The 20,556-nt window shown below is 51.2% G+C and overlaps 9 protein-coding genes across 9 annotated transcripts; 3 read left to right on the top strand and 6 right to left on the bottom strand.

The window, feature by feature from the left end:
- Nucleotides 1-15: 15 nt before the first annotated feature.
- MRS44_011464 (uncharacterized protein) lies at nucleotides 16-1,710 on the bottom strand (the record flags this gene model as incomplete). Its single annotated transcript, XM_046283968.2, has 1 exon — nucleotides 16-1,710. The coding sequence occupies one exon, from the start codon at nucleotides 1,708-1,710 to the stop codon at nucleotides 16-18; it is 1,695 nt and encodes a 564-aa protein (XP_046134824.1).
- Nucleotides 1,711-2,558: 848 nt separating this feature from the next.
- On the bottom strand, nucleotides 2,559-4,360 carry MRS44_011463 (uncharacterized protein; the record flags this gene model as incomplete). The annotated part of the gene is made up of 6 exons (XM_065619744.1): nucleotides 2,559-2,858; nucleotides 2,902-3,234; nucleotides 3,297-3,557; nucleotides 3,619-3,877; nucleotides 3,932-4,150; nucleotides 4,203-4,360. The coding sequence occupies 6 exons, from the start codon at nucleotides 4,358-4,360 to the stop codon at nucleotides 2,559-2,561; spliced, it is 1,530 nt and encodes a 509-aa protein (XP_065475816.1).
- Nucleotides 4,361-4,915: 555 nt separating this feature from the next.
- MRS44_011462 (uncharacterized protein) lies at nucleotides 4,916-6,298 on the top strand (the record flags this gene model as incomplete). Its single annotated transcript, XM_065619743.1, has 2 exons — nucleotides 4,916-5,832; nucleotides 5,887-6,298. The coding sequence occupies 2 exons, from the start codon at nucleotides 4,916-4,918 to the stop codon at nucleotides 6,296-6,298; spliced, it is 1,329 nt and encodes a 442-aa protein (XP_065475815.1).
- A 135-nt stretch (nucleotides 6,299-6,433) lies between these two features.
- MRS44_011461 (uncharacterized protein) lies at nucleotides 6,434-7,324 on the bottom strand (the record flags this gene model as incomplete). Its single annotated transcript, XM_046275713.2, has 1 exon — nucleotides 6,434-7,324. The coding sequence occupies one exon, from the start codon at nucleotides 7,322-7,324 to the stop codon at nucleotides 6,434-6,436; it is 891 nt and encodes a 296-aa protein (XP_046134827.1).
- A 790-nt stretch (nucleotides 7,325-8,114) lies between these two features.
- Nucleotides 8,115-9,692, bottom strand: MRS44_011460 (uncharacterized protein; the record flags this gene model as incomplete). The annotated part of the gene is made up of 4 exons (XM_046283347.2): nucleotides 8,115-8,423; nucleotides 8,489-8,593; nucleotides 8,646-8,955; nucleotides 9,007-9,692. 4 exons carry the CDS (start codon nucleotides 9,690-9,692, stop codon nucleotides 8,115-8,117), a joined length of 1,410 nt encoding a protein of 469 aa, XP_046134828.2.
- Nucleotides 9,693-12,258: 2,566 nt separating this feature from the next.
- MRS44_011459 (uncharacterized protein) lies at nucleotides 12,259-13,308 on the bottom strand (the record flags this gene model as incomplete). The annotated part of the gene is made up of 1 exon (XM_046278401.2): nucleotides 12,259-13,308. One exon carries the CDS (start codon nucleotides 13,306-13,308, stop codon nucleotides 12,259-12,261), a length of 1,050 nt encoding a protein of 349 aa, XP_046134829.2.
- Nucleotides 13,309-14,424: 1,116 nt separating this feature from the next.
- MRS44_011458 (uncharacterized protein) lies at nucleotides 14,425-15,873 on the top strand (the record flags this gene model as incomplete). Its single annotated transcript, XM_046272641.2, has 1 exon — nucleotides 14,425-15,873. One exon carries the CDS (start codon nucleotides 14,425-14,427, stop codon nucleotides 15,871-15,873), a length of 1,449 nt encoding a protein of 482 aa, XP_046134830.2.
- A 407-nt stretch (nucleotides 15,874-16,280) lies between these two features.
- On the bottom strand, nucleotides 16,281-17,420 carry MRS44_011457 (uncharacterized protein; the record flags this gene model as incomplete). Its single annotated transcript, XM_046275714.2, has 1 exon — nucleotides 16,281-17,420. One exon carries the CDS (start codon nucleotides 17,418-17,420, stop codon nucleotides 16,281-16,283), a length of 1,140 nt encoding a protein of 379 aa, XP_046134831.2.
- A 1,477-nt stretch (nucleotides 17,421-18,897) lies between these two features.
- Nucleotides 18,898-20,299, top strand: MRS44_011456 (uncharacterized protein; the record flags this gene model as incomplete). Its single annotated transcript, XM_046275715.2, has 5 exons — nucleotides 18,898-19,053; nucleotides 19,102-19,444; nucleotides 19,496-19,603; nucleotides 19,654-19,863; nucleotides 19,914-20,299. 5 exons carry the CDS (start codon nucleotides 18,898-18,900, stop codon nucleotides 20,297-20,299), a joined length of 1,203 nt encoding a protein of 400 aa, XP_046134832.2.
- Nucleotides 20,300-20,556: the final 257 nt, after the last annotated feature.

Here is a 20,556-nt window from a genome sequence, read left to right as displayed (position 1 = left end):
GGCGGATGCAACAAGCTATCCTAGCACAAATATGGGATACCCCTTCATCATCTCTCTGATGTCAACTCTGCGGCCACTACCTTGCTGAATAGCTAAGGCATCCTTGAGGAAATTGAACGCCCGCTTTAGATGTTCCCCCATCTCGCTCATCTTTTGAAACCTCTCAAGGATCCATTCCCGATGGAGCAGATCATCCGTCTCTAGTCCAGCCAAAAAGAGTGGCCACACAATCTTCCTTAATCCATCGTCGCCCCAGTGACTGCGCAGCTGGAATGCCAACCTCATGATTTCTGCAAGAAGAAACCGCTGCCTTTTCCCTTGCCCGAGAGGTGAGTTCGGCTGTGTGATGCGGAGGAATTCGAGTTGGATGGCGTAGAAGATGGGAATGATGTATCGAATATTGGCGACGAGTCTTTGGCTATGATCCGTCTCTGTGCACAACTCGCGAGAAACTTCCAAAAGCTCTGCATAGGTGTAGTTGGCGTTCCTGATAGCGGCAGAAACACTTGCTGCTTGCTGTTGAAACTCGTCTGATGAAATGTCGGGAATGGTAGCCAGTTCGGCCACCATGAAGCGCAGGAGGTTACAGACGGTTAGGAGATTGTAAATGTTTCGATTCTGAAGGTCGTCCAAAAGTTCGGCTTGGGGATATGTGTGGCCCCAGGCAACACGGTATAATGGGTTCGAGTAGCGGTGCATGCGCATGTAACTCTGTAGAGGGGAGAGCGGAGGAGGCCCAAAAGGGTCATTCAGATTGGCGCCGCTATCCTCCTGTTGTGTTTCAGATAGGAGAGACATCAAGGTCCGGTTGAAGTGACCACCTGCCCCTGTGGAAGCTGCGGCAGCATCGGATCCCGAGATCCATACCAGCATGCGGGCCGAGTATAACGAAAGTATCGGCCTTGTATCTGAGCTAGACCTTCGGGTTAGAGCACAAGCTGGCGCACCCACGTCGTGGTCGGATGTCGGGAACCGAAGAAGCTTGTGCATACGGTGTTCAAGAAGAGAAGCTGCCCCCTTGATATGATTGATACAGCCCTGGCTCTGCGAGTGCCCGAATTGCTGCTCGTACAAAATCATGAGCCATAGAGTTGTGAGGAGGGAATCGAAATCTTCGCATGGCTCTTCGCGACCGACAGCATCTGCTAAGAGACGCAAAGCAGACGAGTAATGATAGGTTGGTCGCTGGGTGGCTTTCGGGGATGGGTTGGGACGTCTGAGGTCCATGTCCCCGAAGCTGAGCGCTAGAGCCATGTGCATTACCATCGGGTCCTCCTGGGCAAGATTAAACATGATGGAGATGCATGAATATTCCTGGTTCTTGGTGTGATGAAGACTGGCGAATGCCGTCCGGAAATAGCGAATAGCTTCATGGTCAACCTGGGCCAGGGATAGTGAGCAGGGGGCTTCCGTAGGAGGAGCCAGGCTGGTTGCAGGGAAAAGCAGATCCGGGTGTCTCGGTGTTACAGAAAGACCTGGAGACGATCTGGATGCCTTCGACTTCCGCAGCCTAGGACGATAGTCGCAAACGAGGCCAAGCCGGGCGCATCTGCCGCAGATGGGGCGTGTCTCGTCACAACGCTTCTTTGCGGCCTTGCCACGACAGGTCCAGCATCCGTTCCTCGACCGGGGTTTGCTGCGGGGAGCTGGCACATGCTGCAAGAGAGGGCGCGACTCATCTGTCCCGATGCCAGGGATGTTTGACTCCATCTTGTTGACTGTTGCTGAGTATTAAGTTAGAGTGAGGGAAGATGTTCAAGGAGACGGAACACGAACCGATGGGCGAAAGATAGCCGACCAGCGGCTCTGTCGGCAACCAGGACCGTCTTATCAAGGGCGTTTTGCTATTTCTAGTTAGAATTCATCGATAAGAAGGATGAAATGATTGGAGAATCGTGCCGCTAAGTTAATCCTAGTTCCCCGAACCTCACGGCAACTAATGTCGGGAATAGACATGGAGCGTGGGGCTGATCCTGGAGAACAAGTCACCCAGTTTTCGGAGGCACTTCTCAAATCCGAGGAACGGTGCGGGTGCCTTCATCGGGCAACCATCGTCTGTCGTAGCTAGTAATGACGATACTAGGGCCTGTCCCCTTCTGACCGCGAATTTGGAGCTTGAACTACTGCATCGCCGCTGGAGGGGCAGCACAATACTATAACTTGGCCCGGATAACAAAGAACAATGACGTCAACTCTACAGATAATGGAAAGTTCTTTCGAAATCAGGTCCAATGGAACTTTTGCTGATCACTTTTCTCAACAAGGATATAAACTTCTGAGCAGTGAGATATACGATTGGTCTGGGATTGTTTGCGTGACATGAAGCACTAACACGGGGTCTCTTTTGGGATGTTTGGAGAGAACAGGTCAGAGACACGGCGTTTTGAAAACATTTTGGCGTCGTATTATTTGGACTCCTTCGTGGTTATTGATCGTATCAACAATCCTACTGTTACTATCTATTCCAAAATGGGCTACTTATCGACAAAAACCCCAGTCTAACCAACAGAAGGCTGGTTAGATCCGGTTTTGACACCCCCCTCGTCCTAGGATCCAACTTAGATGGAATATCGGAACTCGGGTAGTTCAGCATCAGTTTTATCCTCCAAATTTTGAGCCAGATCCACCTCTTCAGGATTGTTCTCTGGGACTCCGTAGAGTTGATCCCTCTTCTTGTTCTCCCAGATGAGATAGTAACGGAGAACACCACTCAGTACGGCAGCAGCGCTCAAACAGATGACACAAGCTGTGAAACCACTTTCGTAGTTGGGCGCCTCGCTGGCCTTGAACAGCTGCGGAGAGGCAATGTTGGCCGCGCAATAAGCAACGAAGATCTGTTGGGTCAAAATGTTAGCAGACTGGAGAGGGGGAAGTAAGTGAAATTATTGCGTAGTGACTTACAGCGGCGTTAACAGTTGTCTTCTTTGTGAAGCCAGCAAAGTTGGCAGTCGACATGGCAAACACCATGGGGAAATTGCCCACGAAACTGACGCAAAGACAGAAGCCAAAGAACCTGGCCCAGAGATGCTCAGGGTTTATCTTCTGGACCATCACAGCTCCTGCAATGCCCACTGCATAAATGGCCACCATGAAGTAAGTGCGGGAGTTTTTGATATACGTGCTACCGGCCGTGGCAATGATAACAGCTAGGGCCTGGAAGGCTGTCGAGATCATTTGGATGAGGTAAGTGTGAACCTTGGAGAAGCCGAAGCCTTTCAGGATGATGGATTGGAACTGTAACATCGTGGTCAACCTCAAGAAACGTACTGCACGCTCAACAGGCAAAGGGCTCTTACGCTTTGCAGGCCATTAGCCAAGTTAGACGACAGCATGATGAGGACTAGCAGCCACATCTTAACGTCAGCGAGACCCTCTAGCAGCTGGTACATCTTGAAGGTGTCGTTTTTGACGCTCGACATGTTTGTGGCCACTCGAATGACGGCCTTTTCGCGTTGCTCGGGAGAAAGGAAGCGTGCGGTGGTTGGATGATCGGGGATGAGCCACAGGAGACAGAGGCCCCAGAGCATAGTAACTGATCCAAAAATGATGAACAAGATCTAAGGTATAGCTTGTTAGGGGACAAGTTATAGGTGTGTGCTAGGGACGAACGGTGCATACCTGCCAGGGAGAGATGTCGGCTTTGATGAAGCTGATGGCGTAGGAGAGCAACGAAGAGAAGAATCCGGCCATGACATTTCCCATGAACCAGACGCCGTGTCGGAGGGGTTGTTCGGATTTCTTGTACCACATTGAGACCATGGTGGCCAAACCCGGGGCAATCGAGGCTTCTGCTACTCCGAGGAAGAATCGGGCGGCGAGCAGTCCGCTGGCGTTGAATGAGCCGGCCGATGCTATGAGGACAGCACCCCACATGGTACTTGAGATCAGATATGTCAGTGCCTCGTTGTTTCAAGCCTTGGGAAGTACATACCAGGCACTCGCAATAAGCTTGCCCAAGGGTAGCTTTACAATAAGATACGACGCAGGGTACGAGAATGCCAGGTACCCAAAGTAGTAGATGCTACTTGCCCAAGAGTATTGACTTCCCGAGAGATTCAGATCCTCCTCCAATCCCATGATCGCAGAAAAACCAAGCGCCTGCTTGTCAAGGGTCTGAAAGAGGTATGAGAAGAGAAAGATGGGGATGAGACTAAAACTATTAGCAAGACTGGGGGGTTAGTGTAGAGACAGTTAATACGAACTAGAGATCGATCTTTCGAAGGATTTGAGCATCTTCCTCTGTGGAGAGAGTTGGGACATAGGTGTCATCCACCACGTCCTTCTCCATTTCGCCAACATTGACCGAAACAGCAGCATCGCCATCTTCAAGCTGTGCCTTGTTGGTGTGTGATTCAGACATTATGGGCAGGGGATCAAATTGAAGCAAATAACTAGGCAAAAGTATCGATTGAGAGGTGAAGATGATGCTCCTGAGACTGGACTCAGTCTTCTATATATAACAACCTCCATGCGAGATTAACGAAAAGTTGATAACGAGCAACTTTATTACCCCAGCTTATCATCTCTTGACGGGTCCCAACTCGTTCTGGCATGATTGCGGGGGAACCCCTGATTTGTGAGACCAACAGTGAAGATTAGCGGCTAGCGATTGTCGGCTATCGGCTATTTTTCTTGTGGGTTAGTGGAGCATCCAATACGCTAGGGAGCGCCTAGATCATTAACTCTCAATTGGCTTGGCTCATTCGTTGACGTTCGTTTCAGAGGGCGATTTCGGAGGAAGAGCTCATTAAATTGCCGCTGCTGATGTATAGAGAGGTTGGGCTGGCTCACACAATCATGTAATTGTACTACAAAAGATGCCGTTGGCGCCCGCTGAGCGAAGAGATTTGTCAGACTACCCATCTTGCTTGATCCCCTTTGTTGTTGTTTATCACACATCTCCCATCTGTCCGACATGACCGCCATACTTGTCCAGCAGCAGCACAATGTCGAGGCATCGCCTAAGCAAAAGGCAGATGAATCTCTACAGATGGCCAGGCGAGCCATTGCTTCCACTCTAGATGCCATTGACAAGCACATACTGGCGGTCAACAATGGCATCCATTCCCATCCCGAGCTCTGCTACCAAGAGGTCTTTGCTCATGCCACCATAGCAGACTTCCTCGAGTCTCAAGGGTTCAAAGTCCAACGCCATGCATATAGCTTGGACACGTCCTTTGTAGCAGAGGCAGGCTCCGGTGGCCGGCTGGTCATCTTCTGCGCCGAGTACGACGCTCTTCCCGACATAGGCCACGGATGCGGTCACAACCTCATCGCCACTGCGTCTATTGCTGCATTTGTCGGAGCTGCCAGCGCGCTACTTGCGCTGGGCATTGCAGGCCGCGTTCGGATCCTCGGTACACCTGCCGAGGAGGGAGGAGGCGGCAAGGTCAAGCTCATCGACGCTGGCGCCTTTTCTGATGATGTCTCTGCGGCGTTGATGTGCCACGCAATGCCAGCCCATCAGATGAAAGGTGGAAAGGTAGGCATAGCGGCATTCCGGACCCTGGCATCTCGGCGTCTTGGCGTCGAGTTCTTTGGCAAAAATGCCCACGCCGGACAGGAGCCATGGAACGGCATAAATGCCCTGGATGCTGCTGTCAGTACATACGCAACAGTGTCTATGCTTCGGCAGCAGATCCGACCACACCAGAGGTTACAAGGTGTTATAGAAGAGGGAGGAAAAGTTCCTAACATAATCCCGGACTATACGAGAATGACCTGGGGCGTGAGAAGTTTCTCCAGCGACGAGGTGGACACTTTGTGTGAAAGGGTCGAGGCCTGCGCAAATGGAGCTGCAAAGGCGACAGGGTGCACAGTCAAAATCACCCGGTACGTGTTAGCGAGGATATTATACTGTCTATTCACACGACTAACTTGAGTAAGGGCGGTACCCTATAAAGAGTTGCGAGTGAACGAAGCCCTGTCCGAGACTTACGTCAGTGAGATGGCATCGCTGGCTGAGGATGTTCTTTACGAGGACGATGGGCCTTCATCAGCAGGAACGGACATGGGTAAGTGCCTCTGGCTTCCCCTGCCATCATGGGCCATGACTGACAGCACACCCAAAGGCAACGTCTCTCACGTTGTCCCAAGCTTCCACGGCATATTCGCCATCCCCACGCCGCCCGGAGTCCCTTGTCACAACCGGGCTTTCACCGATGCAGCAGGGACTGTTGAAGCCCATAGAGAAGCTGTCAAGGCTGGAAAAGGCATGGCGATGGTGGCTATTAGGATACTCGAGGATGCGGATCTGGCGGCCAGGGTAAAACATGACTTTTGTAGACGAAGCGAGTAGTATCGACGTGGAGAGAGTTTCATGGCAGCCAGGAATATCTAAAACCTGCGGTATAAGGTAGTTTAAAAAGGCACACAGGATGAAATAATAATACACGTTCTCTGCCGTCACGGCTGATACCCAGTGTCGATAACTTCACTCCTCTTTTGGATGGTATAACTCCTTCACTCGCAACCTGGCAGCCGTGTTTACATCATGGCTAACCAGCAGGACCACCTTTTCCTGCCTTGAAAACTCCTTGATGAGTTGTAAGCTCTTAAACGCGGCCATTGGATCCTGATTAATGCCATCCGGCTCCCCTCTTTCCAACAACTCCAGACTGTACGTAGCATCGCCTGTGATGAAGTACTTCTCAGAGTCGTCTGTACTTGAGCTGCTGCTTTTCACGATCACAGAGAGGTGCCCCGGAACGTGTCCCGGTGTCTCTACTGCGACGACTGCTCCGTCGGCAGTGATGGAGTCTGACCGACTCCATGGCCCAATCGGCCCTCCTTCAAATTTCAGCAACTTGAGGTTGAACTCCTTTGGCCAGTGGTTGGAAGCACATCCTTGCATCGCAGCATAAGTAGGGTGCTTTCCGAAGGCCTCCCAGTGGGTAGTGCTGATGTAGACGGGCACATCCGGGGCAGCCTCAACGATTTCCTTCAAGCCACCAGCGTGATCGTGATGAAGATGTGTGAGAACAACAGCTTGCAAGTCTGTTGGACGCACGCCGAGCTTTTCCATTTGGCTCACGACGCCGTCTTCTGATTCCACCTCAAGCTGGTTGAGCACTGTGGCAAGATAACCTAGGGTTGGAAAATACCCTGGTTCCATGCATTGAGGTGAGGCTCCGGTATCGATCAAGATGGGTCCGTCGGGGTGCTTGATGAGGAAGACGCCAATGGGCATCCATGGTGTCCACTCTCCTGTAAAGGAGCGGAGTAGGCGGAGCGTGGTGTTCCTGTTGGTGATGGGTTGCCCGCTCATTGGTTCTCTCATCTTGACCCTGCCAGTCGAGATGAACTCAACCGAAACGTCAGCCATCTTGAGTGATAAGAGTGGTGTTGCCAGCTGATGCTGGGATAGGCCGGATGAGGAGGAGTTGGCTGGAGTGGCTTATGAACCGGATTGGATGGAAGGGAACGATACACAGCGTAGCAGCAGCTGAATAAATTCTCCCGACTTTTTGTAGCAAGGCTGAAAGGAAATTGGGGATAGAAACTGCTGATGATGATGAGATTAGCTTGTGCCGGGCCATTCGGAGGAGAAAGCGCAGACTACTGGTTAGGCGAATGCCGAGTACCGAGTACCGAGTGCCGATCAACAAGGGCATCAGACAAAAACAATAGTTCTCATTTGATGTGTTCTAGACACTCTTCACTTTGGATCATACCTCTTTTCGAGAATGGTCTACTCTGGGAAAGACGGGGACGGAGCGATTTCTTGGAACGCAGCCATGGGGGATGGTGGAGGCCGAATGTCTGGCTTCAGTCTGTTCATAGCGTAGAGAGTATGAACAATATCGCATTCGTTTGGTGGAGTTAGGGCCAAGTAAAACATTTGAGCATCAACACATATCATAATAGAGATCTAGTTTTCTAATGTGAGTAAAGAATACAGCTCGGAGTGTCTATTGGCGAATTGAGGATTTCAGCCGAGATGCCCATGGTCCGCCGCCCCGACTCTCCGTCACTGAAAGAAAAATGTTGAATGAAGAAGTAATATGAAACAAGAGAAGAGAATAGAACGAGAAGATGATAAAAAGCTGCTGCACAGAGCAGCGAAGAAAAGGTCAAGCCCACAAGTCTACACCTTCAAGCCTCGATGCCACCGTCTAAATAGGGCAAGCGGCATTGTACTCCTCGTCAGACATCTCAATGTCGCTAACCTTGGTACCATCAGGGCAGTACACTCCGGACTCGGTGATAGCGCCAGGAACAAGGAGACCTGGGCTGTCCTCAGTCTGGTCGCCACCATCGCCGTCAACAACTTGGTGGTTGTCGGTGGCGGGAATCTCGACTCCTCCAAGGTCCTCGGGCTTGACGTCCTCACATTCGGTCCAGGCTTCGGAGTGGTCGGCGTCCTCGAGGAGGTCGGTGACCTTGTATTCGTAGGAGGTGCCGTCCTTGAACTTGTTCTCAAGCTGCAGGGGAGGAAACGATTAGCGGGTGTTCTGTGAAGGAAGAGGACGTAGAGCGTTGAACTTACCGTGGCTCGGAAGCGAAGGTTGGCTCGGCTCTGGAGAACTGTGGTCATGCATCGGACCATGCCACCTCCGGGAACTAGATGGTTGACACGGAAGCGAACAGTCTCCTATTGGTGGTATTAGCATCAAATACCATGGCACCCATTTGCAATGGCTTACTTTGATGATGTTGGTGTTCTCCTCACCAACAATCTTCCTCTCAACCTTCTTGCCGACATACTTGCCCGAGGCCTCCAGGCCAGCCTTGCTACCACCGGAAGCCCAGCCGGGGACACCAGCCTTCCAAGAAACTTCACCCTTGCCAGTGAGGCCGACCTCACCACCGTACTCAGAGCCCTCCTCTTTGACCTCGCTGATCTTGTGCTGCCTCTCTGTCGCGATGGAGGAGTCAATCCACATGTTGGCCTCGCTCTCTGACTTTCTGTTATCGAGAACATGGGTCACCTGGACGGCATCAATCATTCTCTCGCTGGAGGAGTACGTCAGTGTATGTCTATAAGGCCAAGCAAGTATGACTTACGAGAAAGGCTTCTCGTTGAGCTGTTCAAAGGTGGGGTCGAACTCGGGGTCCTTGAGAATGACCCTGTCTACAGCCGTCTTGGAGAAGATGGGAGTCATCGAATCGATGCCATCGCCGTGCTTGACGGAGAAGCCAAGAAGCATTCCGCTTCCATCAATGCCGTGAGGAACATCAAACTGAGCAGCATCAGGGACCCAACCACCAGCATCTCCCTCGCAGTTGTCACGAGGGCAAGAGTTGAGACGAAAAACCAGACGACCGAGACCACTGCCCCAACCGTGGTCGTACATGCTGAACTGAGAGAAGGTGTCTACCCAAGGATCCCAGATAACCTTGCCCTCTCGCTTGTGCCAGTCAAGGTCAGGCTTGGTGCCAACTTCACGCTCAGAGCCGTCAGTAAAGCGAACACGGATCCAGCGAAGCATGTTCTCATCAGCGCGGGCTTCGATCTCCGTGGGGAAAGCGCCGTGGCTCCAGCCACCGACACAAGTGTAAACGCCACCATTGTCGTTGCCGACAGTCACTTGGCTGTCGATGAAGTCGCCAAGTCCAGTGCAGTCAGCGTTGGCAGGGTCGGAGAGGTCCTGGCGGCGGACTCTGCCGTTGCCGCTGGGGGCACCAAGCACCAAGCCGTTGGTGGCGGCGAGGAGGGGCGCGTAACGAGTGAAAGATGAAGAAACCTTCATTGTAACGAATGTTTGTAAGGAATGTATAAGAGTTGAACGAATTGAAGTGAAGTGAAGTGCTGTGATTGTTGGTTTTCTGACGGATGGTTACCGTTTCTCTTTATACCCCTCAACACGGCTTCAAAATCACAATAGCAGCCGCTGAGGCGTATGTCGCCCAATGAGCAGGCTTCCTAGGATCTCCAGATAAGAAGACCATTAAACTGGCTCTACCATACGCACAAGCGAATAGAACTCCTGGAGTATATCCCCGTGCCTACAATCCCTAAGCGCCTATGTGTAGAGGATTTGATTAAGGTCTGAAGGATTCGGCAGCATGGCTCCAAGGATCCCCAAAAAGATCCTTCTACTACGGCCCGGGCGACAAGGCGGATCCTTCAACTACCAGGGTCCAGTCAATTGCCTCTTTCGAGCGACTCTATCGTTTATTGTTGGTCAAGGTACGATTCAAAGTCGTCCCATACTATCGGTCACTCAATCAACTTAAGTGCTGACTCGAGTTCGTCTCGCAGGAACGCTTTGTTTCAAGGATCAACGTTAATTGTTGAAGCATAGTTAAATGAACTAAGGTACACAGATGGAATGCCGTTAGCCTTCTGGTTTAAGGTGGCGTTTGAGAATGGCAATGGTAAAATCTCGTGATCTGCGTTCCACGTGCTCTAGCTTATCAGTCTTACTGGGTATACTCTGAAACACCCACTTCAGAGCTAATCTGCTATAGAACCCCAGTCATATAAGCCGTTCTCTAGGATGCCTTGCCATGTGCCGTACTCTACAGTGACAACCTAAATGGAGCCGGAATTAGGCGAAGTCTCTCGAGCTAAATATCGATCGACTGTCAAATCATTACTTGTCGACTGATGCCAGTTTGGAATCCTGGATGGGATGGAACAAGCACGTGGTCTCTGCAGAATCCCAGTGATCCTGGCTACACTGAGGGCCAAGTTCAGAGTCCCATATATAGAATTGCTCACCAAGTTTTGACAATTTCCACTCGCTTATCTTCAGGCTAGACATAACATATTGTGGCGGTCAAAGGTTTGAAGATTGGATGAAGGGAAGACGACTCGGCTCTTGACCAAGTGATAGAGACCAGATAAAACACAACAGAAGATTCGTTTTACCATGTGTGGAAGGTCGTATAGGTTATCGTACTAGGCAAGATAGAAGGATCAGGAAGGGCCGTTATCGAAATCCTTTATCAACGGGAGCACCGAAGGAACGGCTCCAGAACGCCCCTAGTTCCATTCCTCGAATTCTATATCAGTCTTGTCCAAGGCGGACCATCTTCAAATCTAACAGCAATGAGTCCCAAACCTAGATCCTGTAACTCAAAGTAACGCAGCTGGGAGATTTGCTGGCCCTCCGCCTCCAAAGCACAGCTCGTTTACTCAAAGACTCGGTAACATGTAACCAAGATCGGTGCTAATTTAGTACCCTTCAGGCCTTCAGCATGCGGTACTGTCAAAGACTCATCTATGGCCATCGACCCTTCATATTCAGTGAAAGTCTGTCCATCGTCTCCTGTGTTAGCATTGGGATGTAAAGCTATGATGTGTTGATAATGTGTTCTTCATTATAGTTGAAGCCCGGCCCTTGACGGGTTAACTGAGCCAGAAGATCGTGCGTGTCGGACCCACCCCCCGTCCTCTTGGCCCTATTCGTGAACAGGCAGTTACGTGAAGACCCCTAACTTTCGACTCCTTGTACGTTTAAAGCCTCTTCGCGACGTGTAATAGAATAGCTAACAATATTCTCATTAATAGAAGCAAAAACAAATTTCTCATAAGTAGTGGCGCCCCGGACCAAACCAAACTATCATACTAACTTAATAATCAACAGAACCACTCTCTGCAACATAAGATCTAGCCCCTATTCATAAGCATTAAGTCTTAAGCTATTGCTAATACTCAGCATAGATGCTAGCTAAACAAGCAATACGTACACATAAGCAAGTTTATCCCTAGCACCGCATATTCATACGCGATAGTCGTCAGCCGCTTGTTAACATGCTGACAGAACGTTGATTCCAAGAAGAGCGTTAGCTACCACTATTTGCTCGTTCGATAACCGACATACGGTCGCCTTGGCCCTAGAGCTACAAACACTTGATTCAAAGCCGCCATGATGCAGCGTATTGACATGGGACCAAAAGGCTGTGCGACGACCTGGCTGGCCGCCAGGTTCAGCCACCCAACACACACTTCTTCCACGACGTCGCCGACGCTTGTGTTCATCTGTTCAACGTTTAAGTACCATCGAAGACCTTACCAGGACGTTGAAGATCCCGGAATATAACAAGGATCTGAACTTCTGAGCTTTTGTGGATGAGGTGCCGATTGAGGGCGGATAGTGCATGGCATGGCTTGTCTGGATTGTACAACTCTGCTCCGAAAAGGCCCATGGGTGGCTCCGTCACATGCATATATTGTTCTGGGTTGCGGATAGGACTGTCCCTTTGTATTAAAAATGTGTTATGCCGGCCATCAACTTTCTGGATTCACATTCTTCGAACTTCCTCTGTCGGTCTAACCCAAGTATAGTCCCACCATCCAATGTTCCCTCTTTAGAGAAGCTCGCACGCCAGAACACCAAAATACGCCCTGCCGTAGAAGAGAGTCTCATCAGCAACGCCAGGATTATTCTGAAACCCCCTAGAAGCCTCCTCTATTGCCTTGTAGAATTCGAGGCAGCCAGAATCAGTCTCAAAATCGTCGTGAATGTCTGTCACATCCTGGTGCCAACCAGCGGCCACTTCGACAAATCGACGGTCTGCGCCTTCAAAGATCTTCCTTCTCCGCTCCCTTGGTTGCATTTTAGAATTTGCTCCTCGTCTTTTCAAGCTATAGTCCACGATCCATATGGTGCCGATCTGGCTGGACAAGATGGATGCGGTGGCGAATTCATCTAGGATCTTGGCTAGGCCTTCTTCGTCCCGCTCATCTGTCTCGATCCTGGCACACCATTCCGGATCGAATTCGATGGCAACATGTTTCGGTCCAGCAAGTCCAACATTCGGTGACCAAAGTCCATGAGCATATTGAAGACTGTACCATTTCATCAAATTTAGCTCTCGACCGTTAGCCTGAAGGAAGAACAGATCCATCTCCGGAAGAACTGTGAAATAATGCGGGGAGCCATTATTGAGGAAATAGCCCATTGCTGACATTCTTTTCTCCTCGGGCAACGAGTCGCCGGGGAAGTCGTACAACCGCATGTTGAAACTGTAATCTTTTTTGCGACCATTTGTAAAGGCACGCCAACGCTTGGACTCGTACTCCTGCTCCATGACGGCCCTAGACTCCTTACACGCTGTCCAGAGACCTCCGTCAATAAGGTAGCTAGATGGGTTGTTTGTCGTCCAGGACGGCTCGTGTATAGCACCGGTAGGTGGGAGGGGGCGTGGTGTTGGAGCGGTCAATTGAATCCCTCTTTCGGAGGCAAGAAACGGCCTGGCATAATTAATGCATAGTGTAATGTCTTTGTCCGCTTCGTCGGTGCCATAATCTGTTCCGAAAATGTGGACTCCTGGCTTTCTGGGTCGGACAGCAAAACCCCAAATCAGCTCTCTCAATTCCGATGGGAACTGAGGGAAGAGGTGGAAGGTGTCTGGCATTTTAATATGGATTGGATGATTGAGCCAGGTCTTGATGGATGAGAGAAAAAGATGAGATAAGTGTGGCTGCAAGGCTCAATAAACTTGGCATGTGTCGATAGGGGACTAAAGCTCACTCAGGCGACACGAGTAGAACAGGTCATTTTATAACGCTCCTGAGAGCAGACTTTTCGGCCTATGACTCCTCGGCCTGTTGCAAACGCTTGATTGTACGGTCACGGCGATAATATGCATGGCAGAATTCCAGCAAAAGTATATGTGTCATTTGTGCATGGTCAAGCCGGGGGGACGCAGACAGGCTAAACTCTAGGGAACAGGTCACAAGAACGACGAAATTGGGGCACGATCCCAATCCTAGCCGCGGCAATGGTTGCTTAAAAAATTGTCTAGCGATCGTAAGAGACGTTGCCAAAGGCGCGCCCTTCCTGTGGACTTGGAATGACTCCATTCACAAGGCCTTAAGAAACATCATGCTGGATATAATTATGCCCAAGCTTGAGTTCTAAAAGAAGGCAGATCCACGGAACCAAGGGCATTTTGGATAAAAAAGAAACGATAAAAGTACCGTCAAAAATAAATGGATGAGCACTGCTTCCGCCTGGGCTTGAACCAGAGGCCTTCGCATTACTGACACTCTGATGGAGTATTAGTACGACGCTCTAACCAACTGAGCTACGGAAGCTGACTAATCGTTGGAGGACAGCTTCACTAATTCGCCAGAACGATGGCCCCGGCGGTGACAATTGCGGCCGCACAGGGTAAGATGGCACCGATGGTGTGTGTAGAGGTCAACACAAAGCATGATACGGATCGCGATATAGTAGCTTGTATGATAGGTACTCTCGGACTCATTCTCGGACTAGTTGTTATGGTTGCATTGGACTGACGTGCCTCTAGGCCTATAAAGGCAGAAATCGTCGCCATGTTACCATTACTTGCAGCTCGGCGTCAGCCTTAAGCCCAACTGACACGATCCTATTCGATCCTTAGAAGATGACGTGAGCCCAGTTTGCTTGTTTTGACGACAATCCGAGGCGGGGTTATCTATATAATTCGGTCACATCTCCAGTTATTGAGTTCCTGAAAATCTAAGCATTGCTTCTCATATCTGGCAACATGGCATCATCCTCTACTACTCGGGTTTCCGGACATACCGACTTCATCCTAATCAAAGGAGCGACCATCGTCACCGTCAACGCTGAGGAGGATATCCTCGAAGATTGGGACATTCTCATCCAAGAAGATCGCATCGCCGCCTTGGGCAAGAATCTGTCCCAGCCAGAGGGAGTAACCGGGGAAGTCATTGACGGCGCAGACTCGATTGTCATCCCAGGCTTTGTCGATGGCCACCATCACATGTGGCAACAGATGCTCCGGGGTGTCGCTACAGACTGGTCGTTGCTCGACTACATGATCAGCATGCGGAGTGTGTACGGGAGCCTCTTCACGCCCGAGGATGTTTACTTGTCTACCTATATTGGTGCGCTGAGCCTGCTCAACAATGGCATCACTTCTGTGCTTGACCACTGCCATATCATCAATTCTTCAGATCACGCCGATGCGGCTGTAAAAGCGCTTAAGGACGCTGGTATCCGAGGGACATTTTGTTACGGATTTTACGCGAACCCCCCTAGTGATGATTCTGGAGCTTCTGCAACTGCAGAGTTTACCCACTCGGAGCGACTCGCCGACGCCGCGAGAATTCGGGAGAAATACTTTGGCGATAACCATCCGGGGCATCAGCTTCTGACATTTGGTGTTGCGCCCAACGAGGTTGAAGCGCAGGAGTTTGACGACACAGCCCGTGAGATTGCTGAAGCCCGCGGCCTCGGGGCCCGCATCGTCACTATGCATGTCGCCCACGGCCCCATGGATCTCTTACACAAGCAGACTGTGCAGAAGCTCGCAGACGCCGGTGCACTCAAGTCCGATCTCGTCTTCGCTCACGGGGCTTCACTCACTGACAGCGAGTTACGCGAAATCTGTACCTCAGGAGCGGGAGTTGTGAGCACCCCTGACACCGAGCTACAGATGGGCATGGGGTTCCCTGTTGCTTTCAGAGCTCGCGACGGAGGTTGCCGAGCCGGGTTGGGCATCGACATCACGTCAAATCAGGGAAACGACTTTATTGCACAGATGAGACTCGCTTTGCAGACACAGCGTGCTGTGGAGAATGAGAAACGCATACCAGTCACTGTGTCGCGCAAAACCTCCGAGGTTCTGCGAATGGCGACTATTGGTGGAGCTGAAGTGATGAGAATTGACGACCTTGTGGGGCGTCTCGTGGTTGGGATGAAAGCAGACGTGGTCATGATTAAATGCAATGACATTGAGAGCAGTCCCGTCGCGAGTGCGGCCGGGGCTGTAGTCTTCAATGCTTCTGTGGGGCATATCGATACTGTCATTGTGAATGGCCAAGTGAAAAAGCGGAATGGGAAGCTTGTGGCAGATTGGGAGCCATTGAGGGACGAAATGCGCCGTCGTGCGGCAGCCATAAAGACGGATGCTGCGGGACATGACTTGGGGGCCGCACGGGAGCGTTGGATGAGCGCTGTCAAGCTGTGATGATTATGCCGCTGATTAATCTAGTCTCGATGATGCATTGAACGGTACTCAAGTAGTTTTAAGCTAACGATTTCTGTTGACGCTTGTGTTGACCCTGGAACGCCGGATGCTAGAACCCGACTCAGTTGCAGCTGAATCTGCCTGTCGGCATTGGGTCGCGGGAACCACGGATCCAGGGTCCTCTTAGGCTCAGAACACAGCCCGGGACGATCAGTGCTGTTTTTAGTCTTGTTTAGTAGAGACGGGCTGGAGACCAAGCCAGGGCTCTAATGGAACACTCTTTTGATACTGTGACCGAAAAGGTGGTAGGGTAAAGACATGCTCGGCTTAAAGGCTCACAGAGTAAAGCGGCTTGCGCCATGAATGAACGGGCCAACACGTCGGTTGTGAAGATAAAGCGGTCGATATTATAACAAAAATATTATTGCGAGACAAGAGAGGGCCGTGGCCAAGACATGCCTGCCATGTCTAATATCTTGCAAACTGGACTTCGGATGATGTGGACGATGCATCTCCGTTTGCTTTGTCCGGTGCCCCCGGATACTGTCGCTATCCCGATCGCTGTTACTCCTCCTTCGATGAGTGTGGACTGTGATTTCGGTCGTCTTCATGTAGGAATCAGAGCCATGAGTATGGGCACCTCCGTGATTTTGATCTCCCTTTCCGACTCGAACCTCATACTCGGGAGCTGACTGCCCATCAGTCCCAGTAACATGCCTAGACCTCTCGCCATTGAAAGTCTCCAGAGCCACGTCGTGGGCTCCCTGGCTGCGAGTGTAGGAGCTGCCACCTCTTCCGCCACGAGTCAGCTCGACCAAGCGGTTGAGAATGCTGAATTCAAGCTTGAGCTTGATGCTGTAAACGAGCGCCTTCCACGCTGTTTGAATACTGTATAGGTTCGCGAATTCGAGGGCGAGGATGGTAATATCGAGTAGAATGACGACAACGTTGACGTAGATCAGATGGTTCATGACGGTTCGCGTTCGAGTGTTGCCGATACTCTTTTCGAGGTTAAGCCGCTTCGTAGTCTCCCAGACATATAATCCAGAGATGATGAGTTCTTGGACGAAAAAGACACTCAACTGAATCTTTTCGAAAACCTCGTACGGCTTCACAAAAGGACCCGAGTTCTTCGAGTTGGAACCATAGACCAAGACAATGATGGGCAGATGCAACCAGACAGCATTGACGATGATCATATACAGCACCAACCGCAGCCGCTTCTGATTATGCATAACGATATGCAGCCTTGAGTACAGCACAACTGACTGTCCCGTGATCATTGTGCACCAGCCGATGAGGATAAGAGTCGAATAGACGTGCGGCTGCTCCACGACGCCAAGGTGTCTGAACAGAAACCCGGTAGCATTGAACGCAATACCCCATGTTGCAATAACGAAGCTCCAGAAGTAAAGGCCGCTGCGTTTCTTGAAGGAAGTGAGGATGTGGACGTTGAGCTCGAGGACATTGTAGTAGGCGATGCTGAGGAAGACGCAGATGACGACGGCGACGACGCCATTCTTGGTGTTGAGGTCAATCTCGGCCATGTTGGGCTGTTGGTCGTGCCCCTGCTTAGGTGCAAAGCATAGAGAGCGAGAGCTGTTGGCGGGAAGACGGAGTGCACGGGGATGAGAGGGAGATCAGAGCCAGAAGTAGCAGAGATGGCATTTTAGGGCCAACAAGGGGGCGTCCATTTGACAGCAAGTGTCAGTCGCTTTACACGCAGGACATACTCATCACGACGATCCGGCAACATTGGCCGAAAGACATTCGTCCTGTTAAGGCTGTTACTCGACACGAGGAGATCCTTGGCCTAAATTGATGCATGGTGTTGAAACCCCCCGGTCGTGGGTTGAATTAGAGTTTCCACCTTGCCCCATTCTGCTTATTCCAAGGGGTTCCGTCGGCGAGAAAAAGCACGGATAAACTTTAAAATGGAGAGGCTAGGCCGTTGGGAGAAAGTGTTGCATGTTGACACGAGGATAATCCTTCCAGATGGTTCCCTGGGCTTCGGGGTTTTCATTTCTTTTTCCTCGTGAGTCTTGTCGCATCTGGACTCCCATGAACCTGGCTACCGGCATGTTCAAAAGTTCAGCTCAGGGGCCACCTGTTCGAGAAGCGTACTGTAAGCACAGACACAAGGAGGATCGACCTCCGTTCTCCCCACAGTCCGCTCATCATCCCGGGGAGAGCTACTCCAAAGGTGTTGCCCCGAGCGTCATGCTCTTTATACTTTTTTCCCCCGTGCCCATTTCGGAGAAGCCGTCGGTATCCATACATATGCCTGTTTACCCCAGGCGGCACTAACGGGTATTTGACTGCCATCTTCCGAATGGAGGATGTACGAGCTAGTATGGAACCGGTAGTGATTAAGGGATGTCGTGATAATTTCTGTCAAGGCTTCCGACAAGATCATCCGCGTATTCAGAAGCTATAGGCAACCTCTTCATCACTGGCCAGTTACACACAAGGTTCACTTTGCCCCATTAAAGTGGCCTCTTGCCAAACCCTCAAGGCCTTCTGACGCAACTGTAGATCGACTCGGCAGCTCAGCTCAGACTCCCGCGCCGAGCCGCTTGTCAAAGCCGATTGTGGAGCCGAAGCGTTTACGCCATCCCGGCGACGTAGCACTCTGACACCTGCCCGAAATCGTCACCTCGTACGAGGGCAGGGACTGAACTTTTGAAAATGACTAGCGAGCAGGGGGCCTGAACTTTAACGATAGGCAGACTGTAAGCTTGAGTTCAAGCTTGACCAGCTGAGCTCCACAGGTCAACTCCGGATGCTCCGTACCTGCATACACTCAACCTTGTCGGGTGCGTCTATGCGCCCGTGATGAAAGGTCCTTGCATGCAAACTAGAATGAATCCATATCGAACTCCGATCTAGCAATTTTAAAACCGGTAAGGATCAACACTCCACGTAGCAACCTCTACCTCTTGTATTTAAGCCACCTGCCTCGAACCTGCATGAAGCAAGCTTTCTCTTCACGCCACAAGCTCCAATCAATCCCACACATTTGCCATGTCGTCCTCTCTCGCTGTGGTTGCCCTCGGAGCCCTCGTCCAGTCGGGACTGGGTCTTGCCGCAAAAGTTCCTTCTACGGCCCAGGTCGTTGACTGGAAGAGCTTCAACGTTCTCGAGAACGTTCTTCCTCCCGCCGAGGCCAATGATTCAACCGTACGTCACCTATCCGATGATCAGTCAGACTTGCTTACATGTGAATAGACCTTCATTTGGCCTGGTGTGACTGAAAAGTCTCTCCTGGAGAAGCCCTTCCACATCTACGACGATGAGTTCCTCGACGTCATTGGCTCTAATCCGTCATTGACTCTCATTGCCACCTCTGACACGGATCCCATCTTCCACGAGGCTGTGGTCTGGCATGCTCCCAAGGACGAGGTCTTCTTCGTTCAGAACGCCGGCGCCCCTGCTGCGGGCACTGGTCTGAACAAGTCTTCCATCATCCAGAAGATCTCCCTCAAGGAGGCCGAGGCTGTGCGCAAGGGCAAGTTGGATGAGGTGACCGTTACTGTTGTCCCTTCCAATCCCCAGGTCATCAACCCCAACGGTATGTTTTCTCGTGACACAAGCCGTAACGTACATAAACTCATCCTTCTAGGTGGCACCAACTACAAGGGCAACATTGTCTTTGCCGGAGAGGGTCAGGGTGATGACATCACCTCTGCTCTGTACCTGATGAACCCCAACCCTCCCTACAACACCACTGGTAAGCATCTCAGAGTGACACTGTCGGGCCATCTGCTGACGATGATCTAGTTCTTCTGAACAACTACTTCGGTCGTCAGTTCAGCTCCCTCAACGACGTTGTCATCCATCCCCGCAACAAGGAGCTATACTTCACCGACACTCTCTACGGCTACCTCCAGGACTTCCGCCCTCCTCCTGGCCTTCGCAACCAGGTCTATCGCTACAACTTTGAGACTGGTGCCGTTGCCGTGGCTGCCGACGACTTTGCTCTGCCCAACGGTTAGTTCTTATCTCGACTCTATTGCCATACGACTTGCTAACTTGAATAGGCCTCACCTTCTCCCCCGACGGCAAGAAGGCCTACGTCACCGACACCGGCATTGCCCTCGGTTTCTACGGCCGTAACCTCTCGGCCCCTGCCTCCGTCTACTCCTTCGACGTGAGCAGCGACGGCACCTGGGGCAACCGCAAGACCTTTGCCTACACCGCCTCCTTCATCCCCGACGGTGTCCACACTGACTCTGCTGGCCGCGTCTACTCTGGCTGCGGTGATGGTGTCCATGTCTGGAACCCCTCTGGCAAGCTGATCGGCAAGATCTACACGGGCGCTGTTGCTGCCAACTTTCAGTTTGCTGGCAAGGGACGCATGATCATTACTGGCCAGACTAAGCTGTTCTACGTCACCCTTGCTGCTTCTGGTGTGAAGATTGAGTAATTACGAAATGTCAGATACATATAATAGACAAGTCAGGCTCGGTAGTGCTACTGATGCTGCCTGGATAAACGACTAGCCCAAGCTTTGCTAATCACTCCGAATGCAAACCTGTGATCGACCATGTGATGCATAATGTGTGTGAAAATCACAATTAAAACAACTCTTCATAACATAATGATCGTCTTAATGCGCATGCTAGCCTCTGTGGGACTAAAAGCTCGTGCCTCTGAGTTGCCCATGAAACCCACGGGGACATC

Source organism: Fusarium solani (genome assembly GCF_023522795.1).
Source record: "Fusarium solani strain SB1 chromosome Unknown bctg00000007, whole genome shotgun sequence".
In the NCBI taxonomy this organism is placed as follows: Eukaryota; Fungi; Ascomycota; class Sordariomycetes; order Hypocreales; family Nectriaceae; genus Fusarium; species Fusarium solani.
This window is presented reverse-complemented; position numbering and strand designations above follow the sequence as displayed.